The sequence below is a fragment of the Grammomys surdaster genome, unplaced genomic scaffold, assembly GCF_004785775.1.
Source record: "Grammomys surdaster isolate TR1022 unplaced genomic scaffold, NIH_TR_1.0 129, whole genome shotgun sequence".
Lineage (NCBI taxonomy): Eukaryota > Metazoa > Chordata > Mammalia > Rodentia > Muridae > Grammomys > Grammomys surdaster.
This window is the reverse complement of record NW_021604587.1, coordinates 17,049,829-17,072,581: the sequence shown is the minus strand read 5'-3', so window position 1 is coordinate 17,072,581 and position 22,753 is coordinate 17,049,829. Positions and strand designations below refer to the sequence as shown.

Sequence of the window (22,753 nt, the reverse complement as noted above, 5' to 3'; positions counted from 1 at the left end):
GGGGACGTCTAGAATGAACAAGGCACAGCCTTGGCTACACAGTTGCTCCTTTTCCAATCCATTCCCAACCTTCTTCCTCCTATTCCAGCCCCACTATTCTCCTGGTTCTCAGCCCCAGGCCCTTTCTTCCTTTACCATCTACCACCAACCTGCAGCAGGGGTCTCCAGCCCACAGTAGACCTGGTTTCCCTCCATCCCTGACCTCCCAGGACTACATCATTCCTTCCTGGTGATACTCATATTTTAATAGACACTGGGGCCTGGGCGTTCAGGAAATGTGCAGTTGTTCACTTTGCTATGGCATGTGCTCTTGGTCGTGTACCCAGAGCAGGAGCAAGGATGCTGATAACATCCTTGTCTGCTCCTTGCTCTTGAAGGAGCTGATACAGCTGTGGGTAGCAGGGAATGGGATGAGTTACTTCTTCTTCCAGGGGCCAGACCCTGTACACAGAAGTCTGCCTGGCATGCCCTTACCCTAACAAGTGTGGTGGTTTGAATGGGAATGGCCCCCATAAGCCATTTGAATGCTTGAATGTTTTCTCCCCAGTTAATGAACAGTTTGGGAAGGTGTAGCCTTGTTGGAGGAGATATGACACTGGAGGTGGGCTTTGAGGTTTCAAAAGGCCACAACAGGATCTGTCTGTCATCTATCTATCTATCTATCTATCTATCTATCTATCTATCTCTGTCTTCCTGCTTCTCACCATGATGATCATGAACTAACACTATAAAACTGTAAGCAAACTCACAGCTAAATGCTTTCTTTTGTAAGAGCTAACTTGGTCATAGTGTCTCCCCCTCATAGCAAAGGAACAGTGAGACACCTAGGGACCACCAAATTTTGTCTTCCTCAGTTTACTATGTAAGGGAGACTGCACCTTTCAGGAATCTCTGAAACAGAGTGACCCAGGACACTGATTCAGACCCTAGCCTGATAATGCCACTCTCTTTAACATCAAAAGTCCTAGGGCTGTGTCCACAGCTGGTATCCTTCAGAAAGAAAGGTTCCAAATGTAGCCAAGACTCAGAGTAAAAAACTACATTTCCCAGTCTCCCTTGCTGCATGGTATGTTTATGTGACCCATTTCTAGCTGATGAGAAGTGGGTGGAGTGCAAGGACCCATGGACAACAGGGATGAGCGTGTCTCCCCTTCATGTTTCCTTCTCACTGTAGGGTCCATGGGCACTGCAGCCACCTGAGCTACATAATCAAAGGCAAAACCTGGGGGATGGAGAAAAGCAAGAGAGAAGGATTCTGATACCACAACATAACCAGACCAGGAGGGAAAATTAAGACCCCGTCGTGCTGTGGTCGCTGTATTCAGTCTCTGTTAGAACAGCCTGACTTATTTCCTGGCTGGTACAGACTGTCTCAGAAAGTCCGTGAGGGACTGGATGATGCTCTAACCCACCAAGAAAGTCCAAGGTGAGCTTTGAAGAGAAAGGCAAAGGGATACAGAGGAAAATCGCATGGAGGGATGTGGGCAATGTGGCTGAGTGAGTCTCAGAGCCCTGGGGGCAGCAGGTCCTGCCTTCATCCATTTTTCTTAGGATCAAGGGGCTTGGAAGGCAGGTCAGACAGGTCAGGAAAGCCAGCTGTCTCTGTGCTGCTTATACAGAGGTAGGGAAGATCTTGTTCACAACGCCTGAGCTGTCAGAGAGTGTCAGCCACCTCCTCCTGAGGGCAGGTAAGTCATCCTCAGCTCAGGGATGGGACACGAGATGAGGTTCCGTTTGTGGCTGCATCAAGAGCTAGGAGCTTCCAGTTAAAGAAAACCTGGATCATGGAAGGTCCCACATCGTCTTAGGAAGGGGTCATCTGCAGGAGAGCATACAGTAGGGGAGGGAACACGGCCTTTCACTCCTGCCTAGGTGACAGGATCCAGACAAGCTCAGACTTGATGAAGCAAGACTTCAAAATGGAAGGGCGAGGGATCAGAAAAGCTACCCATGTCACCAAGTCATGCACTCATAACTACACTGAGCCTTGTAGAATTGCTCTCCCTATCCCCAAGGACATCTGGGCTCCTGTACTCCTTTCTAGCTGCCCCTGATCCCGGCATTGTCCTTTAAGTGGAAACATTGTCTAGATACCAGATAGCCATTGTTACACCTCCATGCTCACACATGTTGAATGGATACCTGGATAGTGTCTTTCTGAGTGGCCATCTCTGCTGAGTTCTCGCTCACATTCAGCTTGCTAGAACTCTTCTTTCTGCATGGGCAAGAGCAGACTCTGTGAGAGACCCCTTTCTACTGCTCCCCACCCTCCCCAGCTGTACAGAGCAGGAGAACCCTGCACAGTGTGGGGCATCTTGTTTGTTCCCCACCTTGGCCCTTTCTTCAGTATGAGTAGATGCCAGCAGAGGAAAGCTACAGCAAGACAAACTGTGTGATTCAGAAGGGGAATCCCCAAATTTGGAGAGGACAGAGTAGGAAATTTGAAGCCTATGGACTCTATAGGGAAGAAATTTCCTCAAAGGTTTTGGGGGACAAAGGAGGGAACAGGATGAGCAGAATAATGCATTCCTGTCCCCCACACTGCTCTGGACTCACCTCCAGATGTGACAGGCCCCCAGGCCCAGCAGCAGGCACAGGAAGCCTGCCAGAAATCCCAGGACCCAGAGTAGCCTCTGGAACAACTGCAGCTGTTGCAGGGCTGAAACGGGAAGGAGAAGCTGAAGGAGCTCTCTGGGCTTCAGGCCCCCACATTCCCTCCCAAGGTGACCCAACCAAGATAAAATTGATTTTAACTTTCTCTTCATCCCCAAAGCCCTGTGCATGTGATCCATTTGGACTGCTCAGACAAGTTGTCTGGTGGCAGAAGGAATCTGGGACTGCAGCCTTAGGATGCAAGAATCTTCCTGCAGAGAGGTTCCAGCCAGTAGAGGTATTAGTCCCCTCACCTCTGGTCCCAAAGTAGGCAGAGGCTGAGGCAGAGCCCAGAGCATTGGAGGCAGTGCACACATACTCCCCTTGATTGCTAGGTCCGAGCTCCTCTATGTCCAGTCTCAAGGCATTGGGAGGAGCCGTGACTCGGATGTGGGGCTGGGTGGGAGCACCATGAAGTTGGTTGGAGGCTATTAGTTGACTGCCCCGGTGGAGGGTGAGGCTGGCCAGGGGCTCACTGTCCACTCGACAGTCGAGGATGCCTTGGTGGCCACCCTGGGGCTCCACAAACACTGTGAGAGTGGGCGTCTTGGGAGGATCTGTGAGGAGGAAGAGTATGCTGACTGTAGAAATCCACTACAAATCCCTCCCTCTGACGTGGCTCTGCGGGGAGCCCATTCCCTCACTCTTGAGGCCTAGGTGACATTAAGGAGAACGGTGAGAGTGACGACGCCTTAGTCAGTAAAGCGGATGCCGAGTAAACATGAGGGTGATCTGCGTTGGACGCCACCACTCATGTGAAAAGCACCAGCGAGGCAGAGACAGGAGGATCCCTGAACTCCGTGGACAGCAGATCCTCCTGAATTGGTTCAGTGAGAGATCGAGTGCACAGTGATAAAGACGGTGACCTCTGGGCTCTGCACATGCGCAAAGACATACAAGCATAGACAGCGCACACACAAATGCAGCGTACGCAGACACATTTTCTTTTTAAGTAGCATGGTGGGCTCTGCACATGCGCAAAGACATACAAGCATAGACAGCGCACACACAAATGCAGCGTACGCAGACACATTTTCTTTTTAAGTAGCATGGTGGGACTTTGGAACTGGATCTCAAGATTTCTTGTAGCTTCTCTTCTGCTTCCTGGAACAAATATGTGGAAAACCCAGGCCAGCCTGCTGACCATGTATGGTCTGTCTGAAGCCGCCTGGTGAGGCTATCTTAGACAGTTCAATCTCAGCAGAGCCACTGGACAGCCACAGTCAAGAGACCAGAGGAACTGACCAGCTGAGCCCTGTCCAAATTTCTAACCCACAGAATTGTGAATTTGTGATAAGTTGTTACCAAGCAGTAACTGACTGATACAGCTTGGACACAGAAGAATAGAGTGGGGAAACCAGGGCTAAGTGACGGCTGCTGCTCAGCAGCAACTCAGTCTGCTTTATCTTCTGTATTCATCCCAAGAAGGTAAGAGGAATGTATCTTTCGCTTCAAAGATGAGGGACAGAAGCATAGACACACAGCTACATACAACCAGCCAGCAGGAAGGCTAGTGTTCTGAGACCCTGACCTAAGAAGCCCTTACTTTGTGAAGAGAAGACCTGATACAGACCAGTGAGATGTAGAGACAGACGCAGGGCAGAGGTGTGTTCATACTCACAGAGAACACGGAGCATGACTGGAGATGAGGTAGTGACCCCGGTGGGGAGCTCAGCCCTGCAGTGGTACATCCCAGCCTGAGCCCGGACCACAGGGGTGAAGGAGAGCGTGGGCACAGGCGCTGAATGCAATAGATGCCGATTCCAGAACCATGTGAAAGAAGAGTTGCCTGTGGGTTCGGAGCCACTAGGGAGGTGGCAGCTTAGGTTCAGAGCTGTGCCCTCCGGCACATCCAAGCCTGGCTCAGCTACCACGTGCACATCTGTAGAACAAGGATGGGTAAATGATCAGGGATCTATGCATTGCGGGCCGATCTTGGTCTATCTTGGGCTCAAGGCCCTCCATGCTGGAAATATATCTCTCCTTAGATTGGTCATAAAACAGCATGATCACATATGTGTACTGAGGTTCCTACCACAGGGCACTGCCTCCAGAATCAGAGAAGGCCGTTTGAAGCACAAGACTGTATCATGCCCTCAGACTGGGCTTCCCATGGCTAAGGACCTTGTCTTGCTATCACCCCAGGCTTCTCCAGTGAAGGGTGTGTGAGGTGAGGACATGTCTCCTCTCACTCTTTCCATAAGGCATTAATAGCCTTCCCTACTCCAATGGTAGGGCTGGATCATCTCCTGAGGTTGGTCTACCCCTTCCCTGAGAGCCATGTCTTCTTAAGTGGATTAGGGTTCTCAGGGAAGTAGTTCATACTCCTTCAGGTCAGCAGCCCCTCACATGAGATCCAGCCCCACAGCACAAGAATCCCAAACCCTGGCCCCTTCCTCACCCAGGTCCCACTCACCAGTCTCCGTCAGAAGCTTCTGGGTGGTACTGATGGAGCCTAGTGTATTCCGGGCTGTGCAAACGTAGGTGTTGCCGTCACCCACAGTCACATCTTGCACCTGTAGTCGAAGAGCATTTCGGGATACCTGGATGTGGCCTATCACTGATGCTGAGCTGTGAAGCTCGTGGCTGGCAGCTAGCACCTTGCCATTGCGGGATAGGACCAGCTGAGCAGGTGGTTCACTGTCCACGGTGCACTGAATCACAACTGTGAGCCTGGTCCTTGAGTCTCGAAAGGAAGACAGGACAGTATCCCGAGGGGCATCTGGAGGTAGGGCAGGACACAGATGGGGGCCCTTCTGAGGCACGCACAGCTTGCTGCCCATCTGTCCAGTGTTGGTGACGCTCAGTTTTCAGACAAGTTTCCCCTTCTAAAAATCATGCCTGATCTGGAGTCTGTGGGCAGAGTCCCTCAAGCAGGGTTCCTGGGGCCATGTTCCCACTGTCATTGCTAATCGCTCTTTTCCCCAAGTGGTCATTTCTATATGCCCTAGAGTGCCATGTCCACCCTAACCAATTCCTGGAAGCACCCTCTGCCACCCTCATCCTGGAAAGCCACAGCAAGGAGCCACTGCTCACAGAGAATTTTCAGGCTGGCAGGTCTGGAGCTCCGTGTGCCCTGAGTATCATGCACCTGGCATAAGTAAGCGCCAGCATGAGCCCGTGTGGTCACCAGGAACTGGAGTGAAGAAGCCGGTCCCTCCTGAAGCCAATGGCCATTGTGAAACCAGGCATAGAGGGCGGGTGAGAGGGCAGCAGGGTCCTCGCAGGTCACTGTGACAGGCTTCCCCTCGGGTACAGCACCAGAGGGATTCATTTTCACTCGTACACCTGAACCAAGGGGTCCAGAGTCAGCTGGGCCCAGCTGGACATTACAGGCAGTTCCTTCCCCTGCAGCCTTGGTAAGTCGCTGCCTTACCTTCCAGCCGAAGCTCCAGAGATGTGTTGGCCTTACCCAATGGGTTGTGAGCAGAGCAGCTGTAGAGCCCCTCATTATTAGGCCTTGGGTCCCGAAGCTCTAGGCGCAGGGTGTTGGGGACAGAAGCTTCAGTTGAGGAGACTAGGAGCTGGCCACTGTGGCTGAGAGTTAGCTGGGCAGGTGGACGACTATCCACAGTACATAGTACCAGGGCCAGCTGCCTGCTCTGGGTCTCTAGGAGGTAGGTCAGCCTCAGGCTTCGGGGAGCATCTGCAGAGGTCAGAGGCGGCCAGTTTGCAAGTGGCAGGCAAGTTCCCTAATGACCAGCCCATGGGCAACTCTTCCTTCATAAGGTTCTGGAATTGCCACCCACTGGTATGCCCCTCTGCCTAAAATGGACCTGACCCCATTTCCTTCACCTCTTAAGGTCCCTTATCCAGTGCTCCACAACTGGCTGGTCATTCTTCGACTGCATACTAGAGGGCCCTCTCATGCCCTCGTCCCTGTGAGTTTCTGTTGCTCTTGCCAGCACTGCCCACACCCAGCCAGACTCACAGAGGACATCCAGGGTCACAGGTCTGGAGAGATGGGGTGAGTGGCCAGGAAGCCCCACACCACAGCGGTAGGAGGCAGCATCCAAAACTGTAACACTGGGCAGGGAGACGGATCTGGCACCAAGCAGTTGTTGCCCACCCTTGTACCATGTGTAGCTGAGTGAGTCCTGGTGGGTGCTCCATACCAAGCAGGTCAGGTTCACCTGCTGCCCCTCTTGCACTGTAGCATTGGGCCACACAGCCACACGCACAGCTGGGGAAAAGAGGGAGTCACGTGTGAGGGTCTTGGAGCTGTGCAACAAAGCCTTTCATGCAACCCAAGTCCAGAATCCACACCCCTAATTAGCATGGGGTTGGGGCTTGATCTTAAGCTCCTAGGCTTCTAGAACCTTCTGCAACTCTTCTCTTCCACACTGACCCTGGGCATCGAAGTCAGCTGTAGCCGAGGCCTGGCCCAGTGTGTTGGTGGCTTCACATGTATAGATCCCAGCATCCTCCAGCTCTGTAAAGTGGATCTCCAGACGCAACTCATTGGCGCTCACAGACACATGCATCCGGGGATTGCCGCTTGCCAATTCCTCAGGGCCTTGCAGGGTAGAGGCCACGAGGCGATTCTGGTGAAACAGTCGCAGCTGCGCGGGAGGGTCACTTTGTACACTGCACACCAGGTGGCCGAATCGCCCAGGGCCGGTGCTCAGCAGGGCACTGAGTGTTACTTGCCGTGGGGTATCTACATCAGATGAGGAGTGGTCAGGGTGTAACTGAGGCAGCCCTCATACAAGGCTCTGCTGTGGAACACCTCCCTTCCCCGACCTGAGTGAGAAACACCCTTACAGGACACATGGAGGGTGACAGGGGCAGCCAGGCTGGCAGTCACTGTGTCTGGACCCTGAGCTTGGCAATGGTAGGCACCAGCTTGCCTCAGACTTATGGATGCAATGCGCAGTGTAGACGAGGTTGACTCTGGGAGGGGGCGGCCATCCTGAAACCAGCGGTATGAGGTCCCCTTGGGGACCCCTGTGGGCACCTGGCAGCTCAGGACCACAGCCTGGCCCTCCCGGAGCTCAGGTGATGGCGAAACCTGGACCCAAGCTCCTGCAAGGAGAAACAGGGTAAGTGGGAGCTTACCAACGTCCCTCCCATTGTCTGGTACTATTCCTGTCTCGAGAAGAATGAAGAGTCCCAGTCCTGTGACTATAGCTGGCAAGGGCTCCCTCAGTTCCATGTCTTTGTCTTTCCTGCTCCTTTTGACCTGAATCTGCTCTGTACTGGCCCGTGCTCCTTACCGCCTGCCATGGGTTTCTGGTCTTGGTTGGTTGGTCTGTTGATTTGGTTTTTTGAGACAGTCTTACTCTGTAGCACCTGGCTGGCTTAGAACTCACTAGGTAGCCCAGGGTGGCCTTGAATTTATGAAGGTCTCTTGCTTCAGCCTCCTAAGCACTGGGATTCACGGTTTACAACACTGGTTTCATCCTGTCGATCTCTGTCACCTGTGGCAGGTGAGTCTCAACAGAGCGGAGCCCCTGTGCTCTACAGCCAGGACCAGGCACAGCACCTACATCGTTAGCCCTAAGAAACAATGGTTTGACCACAAATGCACTGTCACAGGAGGGCTACCTCCTGCTGAGGGCCACTGATCTGACTATAAACTGGACTCTGCATGAGTAGCCTAGGACTTGAGGGGAAAGTTAACCACAGCTGTTTTTTTCCAGCCCTTCACCCAGGATGGAGACCATGACAGCCTAGAGCATGGGGAGTGGGCATTGAGGGTCAGGGGTCAGGCAGTGAGGAGGAGAAGCAGCTAGAGCAGGGGGACGGGAGCTGGGGCCCGAGCTAAACTCACTCTCTGCCTAAGAAACGATGAATAAATTAGAAAAGACTGGCAGAACCCAAGAAAATGTCCCCAAATTGTTACTGCTTGACATTATGAGAGAAGTATGTGTGTCTCTTTGGCCTTTGCCTTATGGATATTGTTTTTCCTTTTCATGGTGTATTTTCCTAGATTGTTTTGTTTTGACATATGTACCCCAGGCTGACTTTGAACTTGCTATCTCCCTGCCCCTCTCCTTCCTGAAATGCTTGGCTTACGATGTGTGCCACCACGAATCCTTGTTCTAGGAGACTTTCTATAGAGAAGTGTGTGTGTGTGTGTGTGTGTGTGTGTGTGTGTGTGTGTGGTGTGTGTGTAACATGTATGTACTGGATTTTGTATGATAATGTTTGAATGAAGCAAAATTATATTACAAAATTGTGTTAGAAAACTCTCCAGCCAGCTGGACATGGTAGCTCACATCTGTAATCTTACTTAGCCCTAAGGTAGCTGAGGCAGGACTCAGAGATTGGCATGGGTGCAGAGTAATTTCAGGGATACCCTGTCTCAAAAGAACAGGAAAGGAGGGAGGAGGGTAGGTGCCGGCTGAAACAGGCCACCTGCTCAGCTGCTTCTGCTTCCTATGGCCGCTGACGTTAGTGGAAGCAAAGGGAGACCATATGAAGGCTACAACGTACATCCCAATCCAAGCATCTGCATGGAACTCACAGTACACGGTGTCTGAGCAGAGCGGTTCTAGATCTCAGGGTCCACCCTAGTGTCAGAGGGCTGACACTTACCTCTGACCTGGAAGAAGAGTGAACTGTTGGCTGATCCAAGAACATTTGTGGCTCTGCAGTGGTAGTTCCCTGAGTCCTCAAGACCTAGTTCTCGAACATCCACCTGCAGGGAGTTGGCTGTGGCCTTGGCCTGGATCCTGCCAAGGGATGGACGCTGGGGTTCCAGGTTGGTGGCCAGGAGGTGGTCCCCACGGAATAGAGACAGGTGAGCCAGGGGATAGCTGTCCACAGTACAGATGAACACAGCCATGTGGCCCTGGCCCACATCCAGGAGGGCCGACAACTTTGGAGGGTCTGGGGGATCTGCATAAATCAGAGTGGGGTAGTTACTCAAGCTTCTCTAGCCAATCTCACTACATTCTTGCTGTCATACTGTGTCCCCCTCCTCTTGCACACACTCCATAGGCCCAGCTGGTCACGCCAGACTGGCACAACCCCAACCCTGTGGCCCCCAGGACCCTCCGCCCTCCAGGCCCCTCCATTCTCCCAGCCTACTAACACACACACACACACACACACACACACACACCCTGGCCCCTCTGCCCTCTAAGCTGTGATACCCTTAGCCACTTACACAGCACACTTAGGACTACAGGAGCCGAGAGCTGAGCCCCATCCTCAGTGAGGAGGCGGCAGGCATAGACAGCAGCATCAGTTCTGGCCACAGGCTGCAGCCTCAGAGTCTCCAGTGGTCCCTGGGTCCACAGCACTCCATTCCGGAACCAAGAGAAGTTGGCAGGGCTGACAGCAACCTCCTGGCTCACACTGCAAGTTAGGTTGGCCTCTGTGCCTTCGTGCAGTGTATCTGATGGTGTGATGGCCAGGACAGTGGCTGGAGGGTAGACAGCAGGGGTTTGTTGAAGACGGGTCTCACTCTGGTTAGCCTCACTCCGTCCACCCTGGCCCAGGCTCCAGTTTCCAATTTTGAGCAGGGAAGAATGGAGAGGAAAGCCAATATGGGGGCGTAGAGGGACATGGAAAAGCACCAGATGGCAAGGTAGCCCCATTACTGTCTCAGAGGTGAGCCTTGGAAATCCCATGATGGTCCCTCCCTTGGTGTGGAGGGAGGAACACTGAGGTTCCCTCTGCTTCCTCCTGTGTGACCAGAGATCATTTTGCCTGGTCAATTTGCTCAAAGCAGGGGTAGCCTGAGCTCATGTTCCAGTTCCCTCAGTCCCTCGATACTCCTTACCCTTAGCATTGAAAGAGGCTGAGGCAGAAGAGTTGCCCAGCGTGTTGCTAGCCTCACACAGGTACACGCCCTCATCCTCTAATACCGGCTTCTGGATCTCCACGCTCAGTAAGTTGGAGCCTCTGCTGACTTTCGTGCGCTGGGAGCAGCTCCCACACCTTGATGGCAGAGAGGTGGCCACAACATGGCCTTTGTGGAGAAGCCGTAGCTGGGCTGGGGGATCACTGTCTACACGGCACAAGAGGATGCCACGCCGTCCATCCCCAACTCCAGAGGTATCCAAATCCAGCCTGGCAGTGAATGTGGGCTTTCTTGGGGGATCTATGGGGAGCAAGAGCGTTAGGAACTCATCTTGTGGCTACTGATAGAGTTCAGGTCCACTTCAGCCTGGCTGGGCGCCAAGAAGCACATCGAACAGCCACAAACATCGCTGTAGGACAGGCACAGCACAGGGTACCCATTCATCTATGCTCCTCAGCCTAAACTGAGCCCTACTGCTGAATGGAGTCTTCCCAGACTGGGAACCATCTCCCAGCTGGGACCAAGATGGTGTATGGGCTGTCAGTCACCTTGCCTGTCCCATCTACCTCGAAAGCAGGACACCCTCAGAGAAGTCCCCAAGACTGATGCTGACTAACGCAGTACCTCAAAGTTCACTCTACCCAGCTCAGATCCTAACATGCTGAGTAACACTTAAGATGACCACTCTAGATTCGTTGTCATTTTTACAATTTTGGTGGTTATTACTGTCGACGTGAAGGATCTAGAGTCATCTAAGAGATGACCCTTTGGGCATGTCTGTGGAGTTTCTAGATTGGATTGATTGAGATGGGATGACCCACCCTGAAGGTGGGTGGCAACATTCCATGGGCCAGGGTCTCAAATTGAATAAAAAGGAGAAAGTGGCCAGGTAAGGTGGCTCACACCATGGTGACAAGGCCTATGACTGCTCTCTGATGTGGACCCAGGGTCAGGAGGATATGGAAGGGGGCAGTTGGTGGTCCCCATGGGATGATCCCACACAGTAGGCAGTGGCCAGTAGCCAAGGCCAACTCACAGAATACAGTGAGGACAGTAGGCAGAGAGGGGCCACTGGTGTTGGGGCCAGCTTGCGTTCTACAGTAGTATGAGCCAGCATCGGTGCTGGAAGCCGCAGGAAGCAGGAGGCTGCTGCTGGATCCCTCCTGACGCAGAACTCCATTCAGGTACCAGGAGAATCGAGTGTCAGGTGCTGGGCTCAGGCCACTCCTGCAGCTCAGAGTCACTGCCTGCCCTTCCACAACCTCTGCTGAAGGGCTGATGAGGAGTCGGGCCACTGGAGGAGGGACAGAAAACAGACTTATGTTGTGGTTAGGCTGTGAGGGCCCCGGCCCTCTGTGCCCTCTGCTACAGGAAGCCTTCTAGATTTCTCCTCTCTTCACAAGCCTGTTAGAGTTTTGTGGTAGATAAAGAGGATTTAGCCCAGGTTACATCACGCCAGGCTTATGTCAAGAACCTGGCTTGAGACCTGGGGATGTAGCTCAGATGATAGAGTGAGTGAAGGGCAGGGTTTAGTCCCCAGCATTGCCAAAACCAGACACGGTGGAAACAAAACAAAAACCTGGCTGTGTGCACCAACAATGGGAGGATCCTGTCTCTCTATTTTGTCTTCTACATCTAGTGCCTACCAAAGACCTTGCCCCCAAAACTTAAGAAGTAAAAGATAACAGATGCCTGTAAAGGACCCTCCAATAATTTGATCCACTACACTTCCCTTTTGCCTTCTCATCCAGAAATCTCTGAGGTTGGAGTGACTATGTAACCTAGATCTTCCAAGGGAGTCTGCCAGAGTTTCGTCCCTCAGTTGAGTCCTTAGGATTGCTAGGAAAAAGAGGCTTTCTCCTTGACCTGCCCCCCACTGGTGTCCCCTGCAGCCCATGCCCATGTTACCATTAGCATGGAAGTCTAGGCTGGACGTTGCGTTTCCCAGGGAGTTGGTGGCTGAGCACGTGTACTCCCCGCTGTCCGCTGGCTGCAGATCTCGGATTTCTAGGCGCAGGGAGTTGGGGGCGGAGGAAATGATGAAGCGGGGGTTGAAGTCATTTTCTCCAGAGCTGGAAGCCAACATGAGGCCTCCGTGTGACAGCACCACAGTAGCCAGGGGCTCGCTGACCACAGAGCAATGGAAGATGCCCACAAGTCCAGCCTGTGTCTCCAAGAAGGTGGTCAGGTCTGGAGTAAGGGGTGGGTCTGTGTGGGAACCAGAGATGTCTTGTCATCCTCAGAAAGGTCACTTCCTGGTTCCTCTGCTGTAACCTATGCATTCCTTTTGCCCCCACAGCAAACATGACGATCTCAGACCTCCTCTGGATGAGCAAATCTCTCTGTTAGCCAGGCTAACCCTCATGCCCACACTGAAAGTAGAGGTCAGGGTCCCAAATTAGGGTGTCACTTTGTTATTAGACTAGTTCCAAACCAATAATCCTTCTACCTCAGCCTCCTGAGTGCTGGATTACAGCTGTGTACTACCACTCTTGGCCAGCACCTTATTTCAAAGATGAGAAACATGGAACTGTCCAGGTAGAAGGCAGTACTTCTGTCAATTGAGTATGCAGATCATTAGCAGCACAGGACAAACTGACCCCTGATCCCTGCTAATGACAAGCTCCAAGTGTCCATGTGACACAGAGACACACCTGTGGCCTTCCCAATTAGGCGCATCATCTCAGGTGGTGGGGTAGCCTCCAAGAAGGATACAGAAAGGTTAAGGAACTGCCTGGAAAGTCTAAAATTAGTATTACATTTCCTGGTGTGATCCTTGTGCGAGGATTGTATACAGGGTGAAATGGGAAATGCACACTGACAAGGTGAGGCATAAAGAGACCCCACACTTGCAACTCTAGGCACACCCATATAGACGGTCATCCACTCACAATCCATATAGACGGTCATCCACTCACAATTACTCTACGTGGGGCTTTTTGCCTTTATGGTGTGAAAGCCATACACAGTCAGTATAAACTGTTCTTTGAACATTGATCTTTGCCTAGGCTAGCAAGTTACAGTAGGGCCATTTCTCGTGCTACTGGATGGTCAGCCATGTACAGTACCACATGAGCCAGCCTAGGAGAGCCACTGGCACTCTGGTGTATTGTGCTATCATCGGGCTTTGGATGCAGACATTCAGTGACTTCACAGCCTACTCGGCACTTAATTGCAAAGCAGGCATTATTTAGCTGGCTTGACCCAAACGTAGCTAAATGTGAGGCTGCTGCATTCGTGTTTAAGGCTTACTGAACTAAACTCCTGAATTCAGTACCTGGGCTGCTGTAGCAGATGCCTTTTCAACTTTGATTTCTTTGTACACGTGTGAGTGTGTGTGAGTGTGTGTGTGTGTGAGTGTGTGTGTGTGTGAGTGTGTGTGTGTGTGTGTGTGACAGAGTCCCACTATGTAGCCTTGGTGGCTCAGAACCTACAGATATCCACCAGTCTCTGACTCCTGAGTACTGGAGTTAAGAGTGTTAAGAAAATTTCACTGCGATGTAGCCGCATTATAAATCTAAATGCATCTGTAGGGAACAATCCATGTAAGTAGCACATGTACATGTGGACAGAATGAGTAATGATACATATGTGCACTGTGTGCACAGGTATGTGTATGGAATAAACACACAACGCATGTGCACATGCAGAGACAGGACCCAGTGTCAGCAACATAATGTCAACAGTTGGAACAAAATAAGTTAGAAATTATTTCTAAGTAAAACACTTGTTAACATCGAAGGAGATGGAACCTAGGAAAGTCAGTCTGTGTGTGGGTACATAGCTGGGCTTGCATTCAACTCCGTCTGGCTGCATCGTCTACATCTGAGTCGAGGGTCTTTAGGCTGTTTTGCCAGGGCCCCTAACTGTCTTGCAGGGACTCCACCCACCCTTTGGCCCAACTCTGGTAGTCTCTGCTGCCCCACATACTAGTCACTTACATCTGACCACCACACTCACTGGGCTGGAGCGCTCACTGCCCTGGGTATTCTGCACCTCACAGAAGTAGAAGCCAGTATCTGCCCTGGTGACTGTGGGTAGGTGCAAGATTGGGGCATGGGCATCTTCCAGAAGAACATGGTTCTTGTACCAGCTGTAGCGGAGCTCCTGAGGTGCCTCTTTGGGGATGCTACAGAGCAGTGTCACAGTCTCATTTTCCAAGATGGGCCCTGCTGGGTTTATCTTGACTTCAGCCGCTGGAAGAACAGCATAGGACACACCCTTCAAGTTCTAGATAACAGTCAGCTTCAATCTTTAAGTGTTATACTGAACCCCATTCCCCACCCCATAAAGCAAGAGCCTCTTGGAGTCACCTGCTTCTCCTCATACCATTCCCAGGGCCCTCCTGATATACCACCTGTGAGTAGATGCTATTGTGGGTATAAAAACTTCTAGTGCTTTCCTGACACAGGTCCCCTCAGCCTTATCAGGACTCACTAAAAACATGGAGGCTGAGCGGGGGTGACGCCAGAGAGCCCACATTATTCATTGCTTGACAGGTGTAGACCCCAGAATCATTCCAGGTTGCTGAGGACAACTGGAGCATGCGTCCCTTCGCTCCAAGGTTCACTCCATCCTTGAACCATTGCACAGAACTGACGTCGGGATAGCTGCTGTTCACTCGGCAGGTGAGTGTGACCAGATCTCCTGGAAGGATGTTCCTTCCTGAGGAGCTGAGGAGGATCTCCACACCTTTGGGGGCATCTGCAAAGCATGATGGGATGTTAGATAAGGTGCATGAGGATGGCAGGGCGTTTGGGATACTTCTTTCAAAACTCTGCTCTAAGGAAGACCGCCTAGAGGAAACCCCCAAACCCACCGTCATCTGTCCTTCCTTACCCCCATCCATTCTTCCTTCCCTCCTTTTCCCACAAGGCCCTGGAAATGTGGTGCTTAGCCTATGTGTGGCTATCAATGGCCTATTGATGGCTTTCTGTGTTGTAATTGCCCATGTTCTATGTGAGAATGACTTACATAGAGTCATGAGGACTGTACTTGTCTTAGTGGCTTGCAGTAGCTATTGGAGAGGGGCTATGCAGCCGTTTCATGGCAGGGGGCCAAAGACAGCAGACATTAGCTCTCAGAAAAGTTAACCAGTTTATAAGCAAGGGACTAACAACACTAAGAATCCCCCACTCTGTGCCCGTGTGAGCGTGTGTGGTCATGGGTATAGGGTGCATATATATGCACATGTATTTGGAGGCCAGAGGTGGTGTCCACCTTGTTTCTTCAGGCAGAGTCTTTTAGTAATCTGGAACTTGCCAAATAGGTTAGGCTGTCTGGCCAGCAAGGCCCAGAGACCCACATGTCTCAGTTCCAAGCATGAACTGTTTGGGGCTCAGCTGTCTCCAGCTGCCCTGCCTGAAGGCCTGTGTGCACCTGAAAGCCACAGGGACAAAGGACCTGCTCCTAGGGGCTAGCCAAGCTGGTTTTGATCAGGGAGCCATAGAAATGGTATTCAGTGACAAGGTTGTGGTACACTCACGCTGCACTTGCAGATAAACCTCTTGCCGACTACTGTGCTTGCCCAATGAGAACTGGCAGCGCAGGGTCTGTCTGTGGTCCTGCCAGGATAGGGCCATTTGTAGGGTTGTCTGGTGATAGACGCCAGTGGGCTCGATGCTTTGGAAGCTGGAGGTGACAGAGTGGGTGGGGTCCTGGCCTTGCCACTGCAGGCTGACCTGCTTCTCCTGTAGGCACAGGTAGGGTGTGGAACAGTTGAAGTTCACCTCCATGCCTTCACGCAGCTCCTCTGGGATAGTAATAGTGGGGGGGCTGGGATCCTCTGAAAACAAAGACAGTAATTCTCAGGGCTCCCCCTCACCTCACTGTACCTCACGCTGTCCCCCACAACCCCCCAGCCAAAGGGCAAGACCTGAGGGGCATGGCTCAAGGAAAGGAGAATGTCACAGAGTGAAAAATGTTAGGCAAAGGTCAGAGCTGAAGGCCTGGGTCAAAGGTCCAGGTCAAAGGAGAGGGCTGGAGCTAAGGTAGCAGCAGCAGCAGCCTGGAAATCCCTGACAGTGTCCAGACCCCAGCCTCCTCACTTGTCACAGTGACTGTGGTGCCTTTGACATCTGACCAGCGGTTGCCATCACTGATCTCAAAGCGGAAGTTGTAGGAGCCAGAGTCTTCAAGTTTCAGGTCTTTGAGCAACAGGTTGCACACCTTGCGGCCCATGTTCCCCATCAGTTCAGCTCGGCCCCTGAAGCGCTCATTCACCAGCGTGGGGTCCCCTGTGTGGATCACCACCTGCCGACTGCCTGAGTAGTCGTAGTACCAGATGGCTGTGATACCATTAGGCACTGGTGTGTCAGCGGGGAAGCTGAAGATGCAGGGGATGAGCAGGCAAGATCCCGTCAGGCCCTGTACATCCTTGGGACTGGAGACGGCCCATGTGGTCTGGCCTGGAGGAGGGTAGGAGAGCAACAGGGAAAAGGGTGATTACTTTAGAGCCCTGTCACTGTCCCAAGAAAGGGTGTTCCACACAGGCTCCAAATCTGATCTAATTCCTACAGTGTGCCCCTAGCGAGGCCCTCTCAGTGCCCCAGGGATGGGCCATGCTCAACCACATCTGATCTAGGCATCATCTAGGCTTCTGAGCTGAGTTCATCACCCTATGAGAGGCACCAGACACATACAGCTTACCTAGTGAGAAGACAGAGGCCAGCACGAGCAGGAAGAGCAGGACACACATCCCAGTTCTCAGGTGCGTTCAGGTGCCTGAGGGGGCAGGATGGCAGGACGGGTAGACACAGAGACTGCCTGGAGCACTTCACCTGCTATGTTGGCCAACCCGACAGGAAGGCAGAGTTCCCAAAGACTGCTGTGGCAGCCACCAACAGGGAACCAGAAGCCCCTGTTCCCGGCTCAGGGTGTGATTGGAAATGCTCTCAAATTGGTGGCATGCCCCAAAAAGTCTTCTGTGCCCCTTGGCTCCACCCCTTAAGGACATAGCCTCAAGGCGGAGAGGCAGTGCGTGTCCCTCTTTACTTCTCCCCTGCCGCCTCCTATTACTCAAACCAACAGAACCTGGAGTCCAACGAGCCCCATAACTTACTCCAGAGCATCCAGTAAGCACAGTGCATTTATTGAAGATTTGTCTCCTGCCTCCGGCCTTTCCAGCTACAAGCCAGACTGTATCTGACTGAGCTTCCCAAGGTGCTGAGGCTGCCTTGCTTGTTTGTAGACAAAGTTCTCAACTTGGTAGCTCAGTGTGGTCTCACATCCACAGCATCCTCCTTCAGCTTCCTTGAACAAGTCATTCCTCTCTCAAAAAAAAAAAAACAAAAAACAAAAAACAAAAAAACAAAAAACAAAACAAAACAAAAAAAAACTCCTCATTACCCAGGAGATTTTGAAAGACCTCCGTTTCTTAATTTCCATTCTGTCCCCTTTTTCTGTGCTTCATAGACTTACTCTAGGCCTAATCTTGTCTGCTTACTGGCTCCCTAGCTGCCCAGCTCCCCCCCCCACACACACACACCCTGATAAATGATCTTTGCTTACAAAAATCTTACTCAGCCTTCAGGGTGCTGCATAAATCTGTAACTTCCCCTCTGGGGTGAGTCCCCATGGCCACAGCAGAGAAAGCTTTGTGTTTTCCTTCTTCTTGGCATACGTGAGCATCCACCTATTTCTGAAGACCTAGGCCTGGGGACATGCGGTCCACAGCAGTGCAGAGCCCCAGACCTGCAGGGATCTCAGTGATTAAGATAGGGGTGTGTGGTCCTTAGAGTTCAGAGTCCGGCTAGAAAGGAAACTCTCATGTGTCAGGTCACCACACACTCACACCCACAAACATGAGTTAAGTGCCTATTGTATACCATGCACAAGAAGCAAGCCCTGTGCCAAAGAGTGCCACAGAAGGAAGGAACGCCACAGGCAGCAGACACAGGCAGCAGACACAGGAGTCCAAGAAACACCTAGAAAACAGCCTATATGACAGTCTCCATGGCTTTGGATCCTGCAATGCTTTCCTGAATGAGGAGCTGAGCTCAGTGGGATGCTTTGTGAGTCTAACGTTCAGGAAGCCGTAGTGGGAGGATCCTGGGTCTGAGGCTCCTCTGGGCAAGGTAGAAAGACTGTGCCTCAAAAAAGAAAAGGAGGAAGTAGGTAAGATGGACTTGATTTGTGTGTGAGTCAAAAAAAAATACTGTGCAGAGAAACAAAAAGACAACTAAAGAACAGGAGAAAATATTTGAGAATCACTTAATTTGAAGATTAATATCCAGAACATGTAGAGAATTCTGACAACGGCATAGCCTCCTCTGAAATAAAACAACCCAACTAGGAAAATGGGCAAAGAACTTGAGGAGACACTTCTCATTGAAGAAATGCTGGGCAAGAAACCAATGAAAAGACGCCAGTAAGCCATGAGGAAAACACAAGTCAAAACTATAGTGAGGGCTGGGGACATGGCTCAGGGGGTAAGGACCACAGTACCTGCACCAGGTGTAAGCATTTGAATAACCCCAGCAGCCCCAGAAAGCAGCCCTGGCACTGGTTGGAGAAGAGACAGAACTGCTGGGGCTAGCTGGCTGTGCGATATCCTGCCTCGGGGGAATAAAGTGGCAAGTGACAGAAGACACACACATCAGCAAACATGTGAATCTACCATATACACACAGAACAACCAACTGCTATGATGGCTACTAATGAGAAAACAAGAATAAAAACTGTTGGTGTGCCCTGCACACCGTTAGTGAGAATGTAGAACGGTGCAGTGCCGGAGAGCGAGGATTCCCCAGGAAGTCTGTGTGGAACTATGAAACGGGGCAGGATTAAAGGGATGGAAGCAGGGCTCCAAGCCGACACTGCTAAACCACGCTCATAGCAGTGTCCTTCACAGTTGCCAAAGGACAGAAAGAGCTGTCTATCAACAGAGAGATGGATAGAGAGATGTGCCTGTGTATATAGTGGAATATTAATCAGGACAGATGCCGCTCTGACACTTGCTGTATAACATAGTGAACAAACACTGCATTGCTCGAGTTAATGAATGATCTAGAGACAGAACATGGATGAAGTTCCTGGGGGAGGAGAGAATACGGAGTTACTATCTAATGGGTACAGAGACTGTGCTGTGGATGCTGAGAAAGAGCTGGAAATAGATGGTGGTGGCGACTACATAGCAATGTAAGTGTACAGTTAAGACAGGACAGTAAATTTCTTATTATGGATATTTTTTCATAGACACATGTTGCAACTGTGCAATCCTCCTAGCTTCCTGCTGACTCAGCAGAGACAAGCAGTCCTGGGCAGGCTGGAAGTGGGGACAGGAAACTCATGACATCTCCCAACCCCCAGCCCATCTAGCACATGACTTCACTGACTACCTGGAGTGGGAGTCCAGGCCTAGCTAAGGATCTGAGGTGCTCCCAAGATGTCCAGGCAGCATTTAGCCCCATGAAGAAGTCAGAAGAGATAGATGTCTTAGCAGGGAAGGTGGCAAAGAGCCCAAGTACAACAGAGAGAACCCAGCTCCCCAGGGGCTCCAGGCCTCCAGTACCTGCTACAACTGAGTAACATATCTGGCTTCTGGAGACTGGCCCAGGCTAGCCCCTGACTTTAAGAAAAGGTAGCCTGTTGAATATATTTGGCATCAGAGTAGCCCTAGGGTCTAGATCCACACACATGGTGTTCAGGGACAAATCCCCTCCATTTAGAACATCAGCAAGCTATGTCTTTGCTGTTCTCAGCTCTCTGTCTCTGATAATTGAGGCCCTAGAAGTGGCAATGGTGACTCTTGTGGAGGGGTGATGGAATTTCAACATCCTAATACCAGAATGGCATGTTTTGAAAGATCATAAGGCAATGGTGCCTCATTCTGCTCAGCCCCAGTACCCAGAGCTCAGGCTCACTGGAGTCCAGCATGCTGGCTCCGCACCAAATGCCTCAGGGACTGTTTTCTTTTTTTCTTTTTGGTTTGGTTTTTCGAGACAGGGTTTCTCTGTGTAGCCCTGGCTGTCCTGGAACTCACTCTGTAGACCAGGCTAGCTAGCCTCGAACTCTTGAACTCAGAAATCTACCTACCTCTGTCCCCCAAGTGCTGGGATTAAAGGTGTGTGCCACCATAGCCCGGTGGGGACTGTTTTAAAAAAATAAAGAGGGACAACCCCAGGAACAAAGAGCACTGTCCCAGTGTGAAAACCTGATATAAAAAAGGAGGTGCTGTGGGCTTGGATTGGGGTGATTAGCCTAATTAGGCACCCAGCATTCCTTGGGAATAAATTCTGTCCTGGGAGAAAGGGAGGGATAGCATTCTTGGGACACAGAGAGCTTGTGGCCCTGAAAGAATTCCTCATGTGAACAATGATTTTTGGACAGCAATGTCCTCACCAGATGTTCCTGATGTTCATCCTTGAGTCCCCACACAGGGCATGCTGAAGAAAGGGCTTATATGACCACACTGGAGCTGGCATGTCCCACATCAGAGCCATTGGAGTGCCCTGGCATACTTTGGAAGCCTATGTTGCCTGCATGTGAAACCAAGTGTCCCAGGACATCTGGGGAAGACAGGCTGGGGCCCTGACCTCCTGACAGAGGCAAGGTCATTGTGGGTAACTTTCTCCAGTATAGGATTCAGTTTCTTTTTCCTGTACCCCAGGGCTCCCTGCAACTTCCCTATCAGCTGGAGAAAGATACAGATGAGGCCAGCTGAGGGACACCAGAAAGAGGAATAAGTGCAGTGGGCAAGTCTAGGAGTAGGTTATTGTCAAAATAGAAGAGAATCCTAAACATAGGCCCAACATCAGCTGTTCAAGCCACAGATCCATACATAATGTCTACTTGATTGTTCAAGCCACAGATCCATACATAACGTCTACTCAATCGTTCAAGCCACAGATCCATACATAATGTCTACTTGATTGTTCAAGCCACAGATCCATACATAACGTCTACTCAATCGTTCAAGCCACAGATCCATACATAACGTCTACTCAATCGTTCAAGCCACAGATCCATACATAACGTCTACTCAATCGTTCAAGCCACAGATCCATACATAACGTCTACTCGATCGTTCAAGCCACAGATCCATACATAATGTCTACCATCCTTCCCCCTACTCCATAGGAACACATGGATCTAAGAATGCTATGAAGCTCAGTATGACTTCGAACTTCTAATCTTCCTGTCTCTCCCTTCCAAATGCTGGGGTTACAGATGGGGTTACCATCATACCTGTTTTATGTGGTGATGGTGGGGATTAAACCCAGGGCTTCATGCATCCCAGGCAAGGACTCTGCCAATGGAGTATATCCCCAGCCACCATCGCTTTTTTTGATACATTTCCCTGTTCTGTCCTTGAACTTGCTATGAAACCAGGCTAGCCTATAGTCCATGATCTTCCTGCCTCAGCCCACCAAGTAGGTGGGATTACGAACCTATACCACCAGGCCCGGCGGCTAACCATTGACTGAAGTAGTAGAAAGTCCACAGCTCATTCCTCAGCCTAGCTTAGACTTGTTCTGGCTGACAAACCCTTGACAGGTGAAGCAGTGAAGTGAACAAGGCTGAACGGGGTCCGTTAGAGTAAGAAAATTGAGGGATGGGCGTGGTCATGGTGGATGGTTGGCTGGGATCTGGACTGGAATTCAAGGTGGGAATGGATGCAGAAGAGGAAGAGATGGAGACTGGGTAGGAGTGTGGGGATGGGGTGGGGGTTGGGAAGGTGTGTTGGAGATTATGGGAATAAGGCATGCAGTACGTGGTTGGAGCTGCCGTTCCAGAGAGGGGAGCCTGAGACGGGGATGACTGCTGTGGAGTAGGAAGCAGGGTTATGGCTGGGCCAAGGCTTGGGGCTGGAGAGGACCTAGCATGGGGGAAGAGCTTGGATTTCATGTTTAGGGTATGCAAGGGTTCAGAGGGTCCAGGGGTCACACCCACATGCATATCCTATCTCAGAAAAGCCAAGGCCCATTCCACTCCCCACTCCCTGGCAGAAGATGGGAGTGTCTGTGCCCCTGGAGGAAATGGCTGCTGGGCTGGCTGACCTGCCTTCCCGAGAAGAGAACAGGAAGGAAGGCCAAGAACTCAGTGCAGCTGGCTCTCTGCTTCTGCTTCCCAGTCTTAGGGTCTGTTTCCTCTTTCCTGAACCCTCAACCCTCTCTCTGTCCAGCTGATATCTGGCTCAGAGGGCAGCTGAGGGCCTTGCACAATCCAGGACAGGAAAAGCCTAGACATGGGAGAGCCCCCACTGGACAAAGGACTTGGGGACTTGAACAGCTGAACTGGGACCCAGGACCACAGTGAAGTTTTCTCCTGGGCAAAGGAGAAGAGAGGCTGGTATTTTTATTCTCCAGCCAGGCTTAGACCTGTCTCTCTGGACCACCTAACCTTTGG

At 51.4% G+C, this 22,753-nt stretch overlaps 1 protein-coding gene across 3 annotated transcripts; it reads right to left on the bottom strand.

Annotated features, from left to right (window-relative positions):
- Positions 1-1,024: 1,024 nt before the first annotated feature.
- Positions 1,025-17,644, bottom strand: Siglec1 (sialic acid binding Ig like lectin 1). Of its 3 annotated transcripts, XM_028754722.1 has the most exons (22): positions 17,466-17,644; positions 17,054-17,128; positions 16,453-16,812; positions 15,891-16,190; positions 14,843-15,109; positions 14,347-14,601; positions 12,314-12,613; positions 11,442-11,699; positions 10,385-10,705; positions 9,767-10,024; positions 9,193-9,495; positions 7,417-7,677; positions 7,001-7,312; positions 6,584-6,835; positions 6,029-6,298; positions 5,689-5,940; positions 5,069-5,374; positions 4,274-4,534; positions 2,907-3,209; positions 2,557-2,659; positions 2,143-2,215; positions 1,025-1,752 (listed from the first exon to the last, which is right to left on the bottom strand). In XM_028754722.1, the coding sequence occupies exons 2-22, from the start codon at positions 17,100-17,102 to the stop codon at positions 1,705-1,707; spliced, it is 5,112 nt and encodes a 1,703-aa protein (XP_028610555.1). In that variant the 5' UTR covers positions 17,103-17,128; positions 17,466-17,644; the 3' UTR covers positions 1,025-1,704. The 3 variants fall into 3 exon arrangements, with proteins under 3 accessions (XP_028610555.1, XP_028610547.1, XP_028610563.1); XM_028754714.1 differs by lacking the exon at positions 17,466-17,644 and having other exon boundaries at positions 17,054-17,305; XM_028754730.1 differs by lacking the exon at positions 17,466-17,644 and having other exon boundaries at positions 1,025-1,819; positions 17,054-17,304.
- Positions 17,645-22,753: the final 5,109 nt, after the last annotated feature.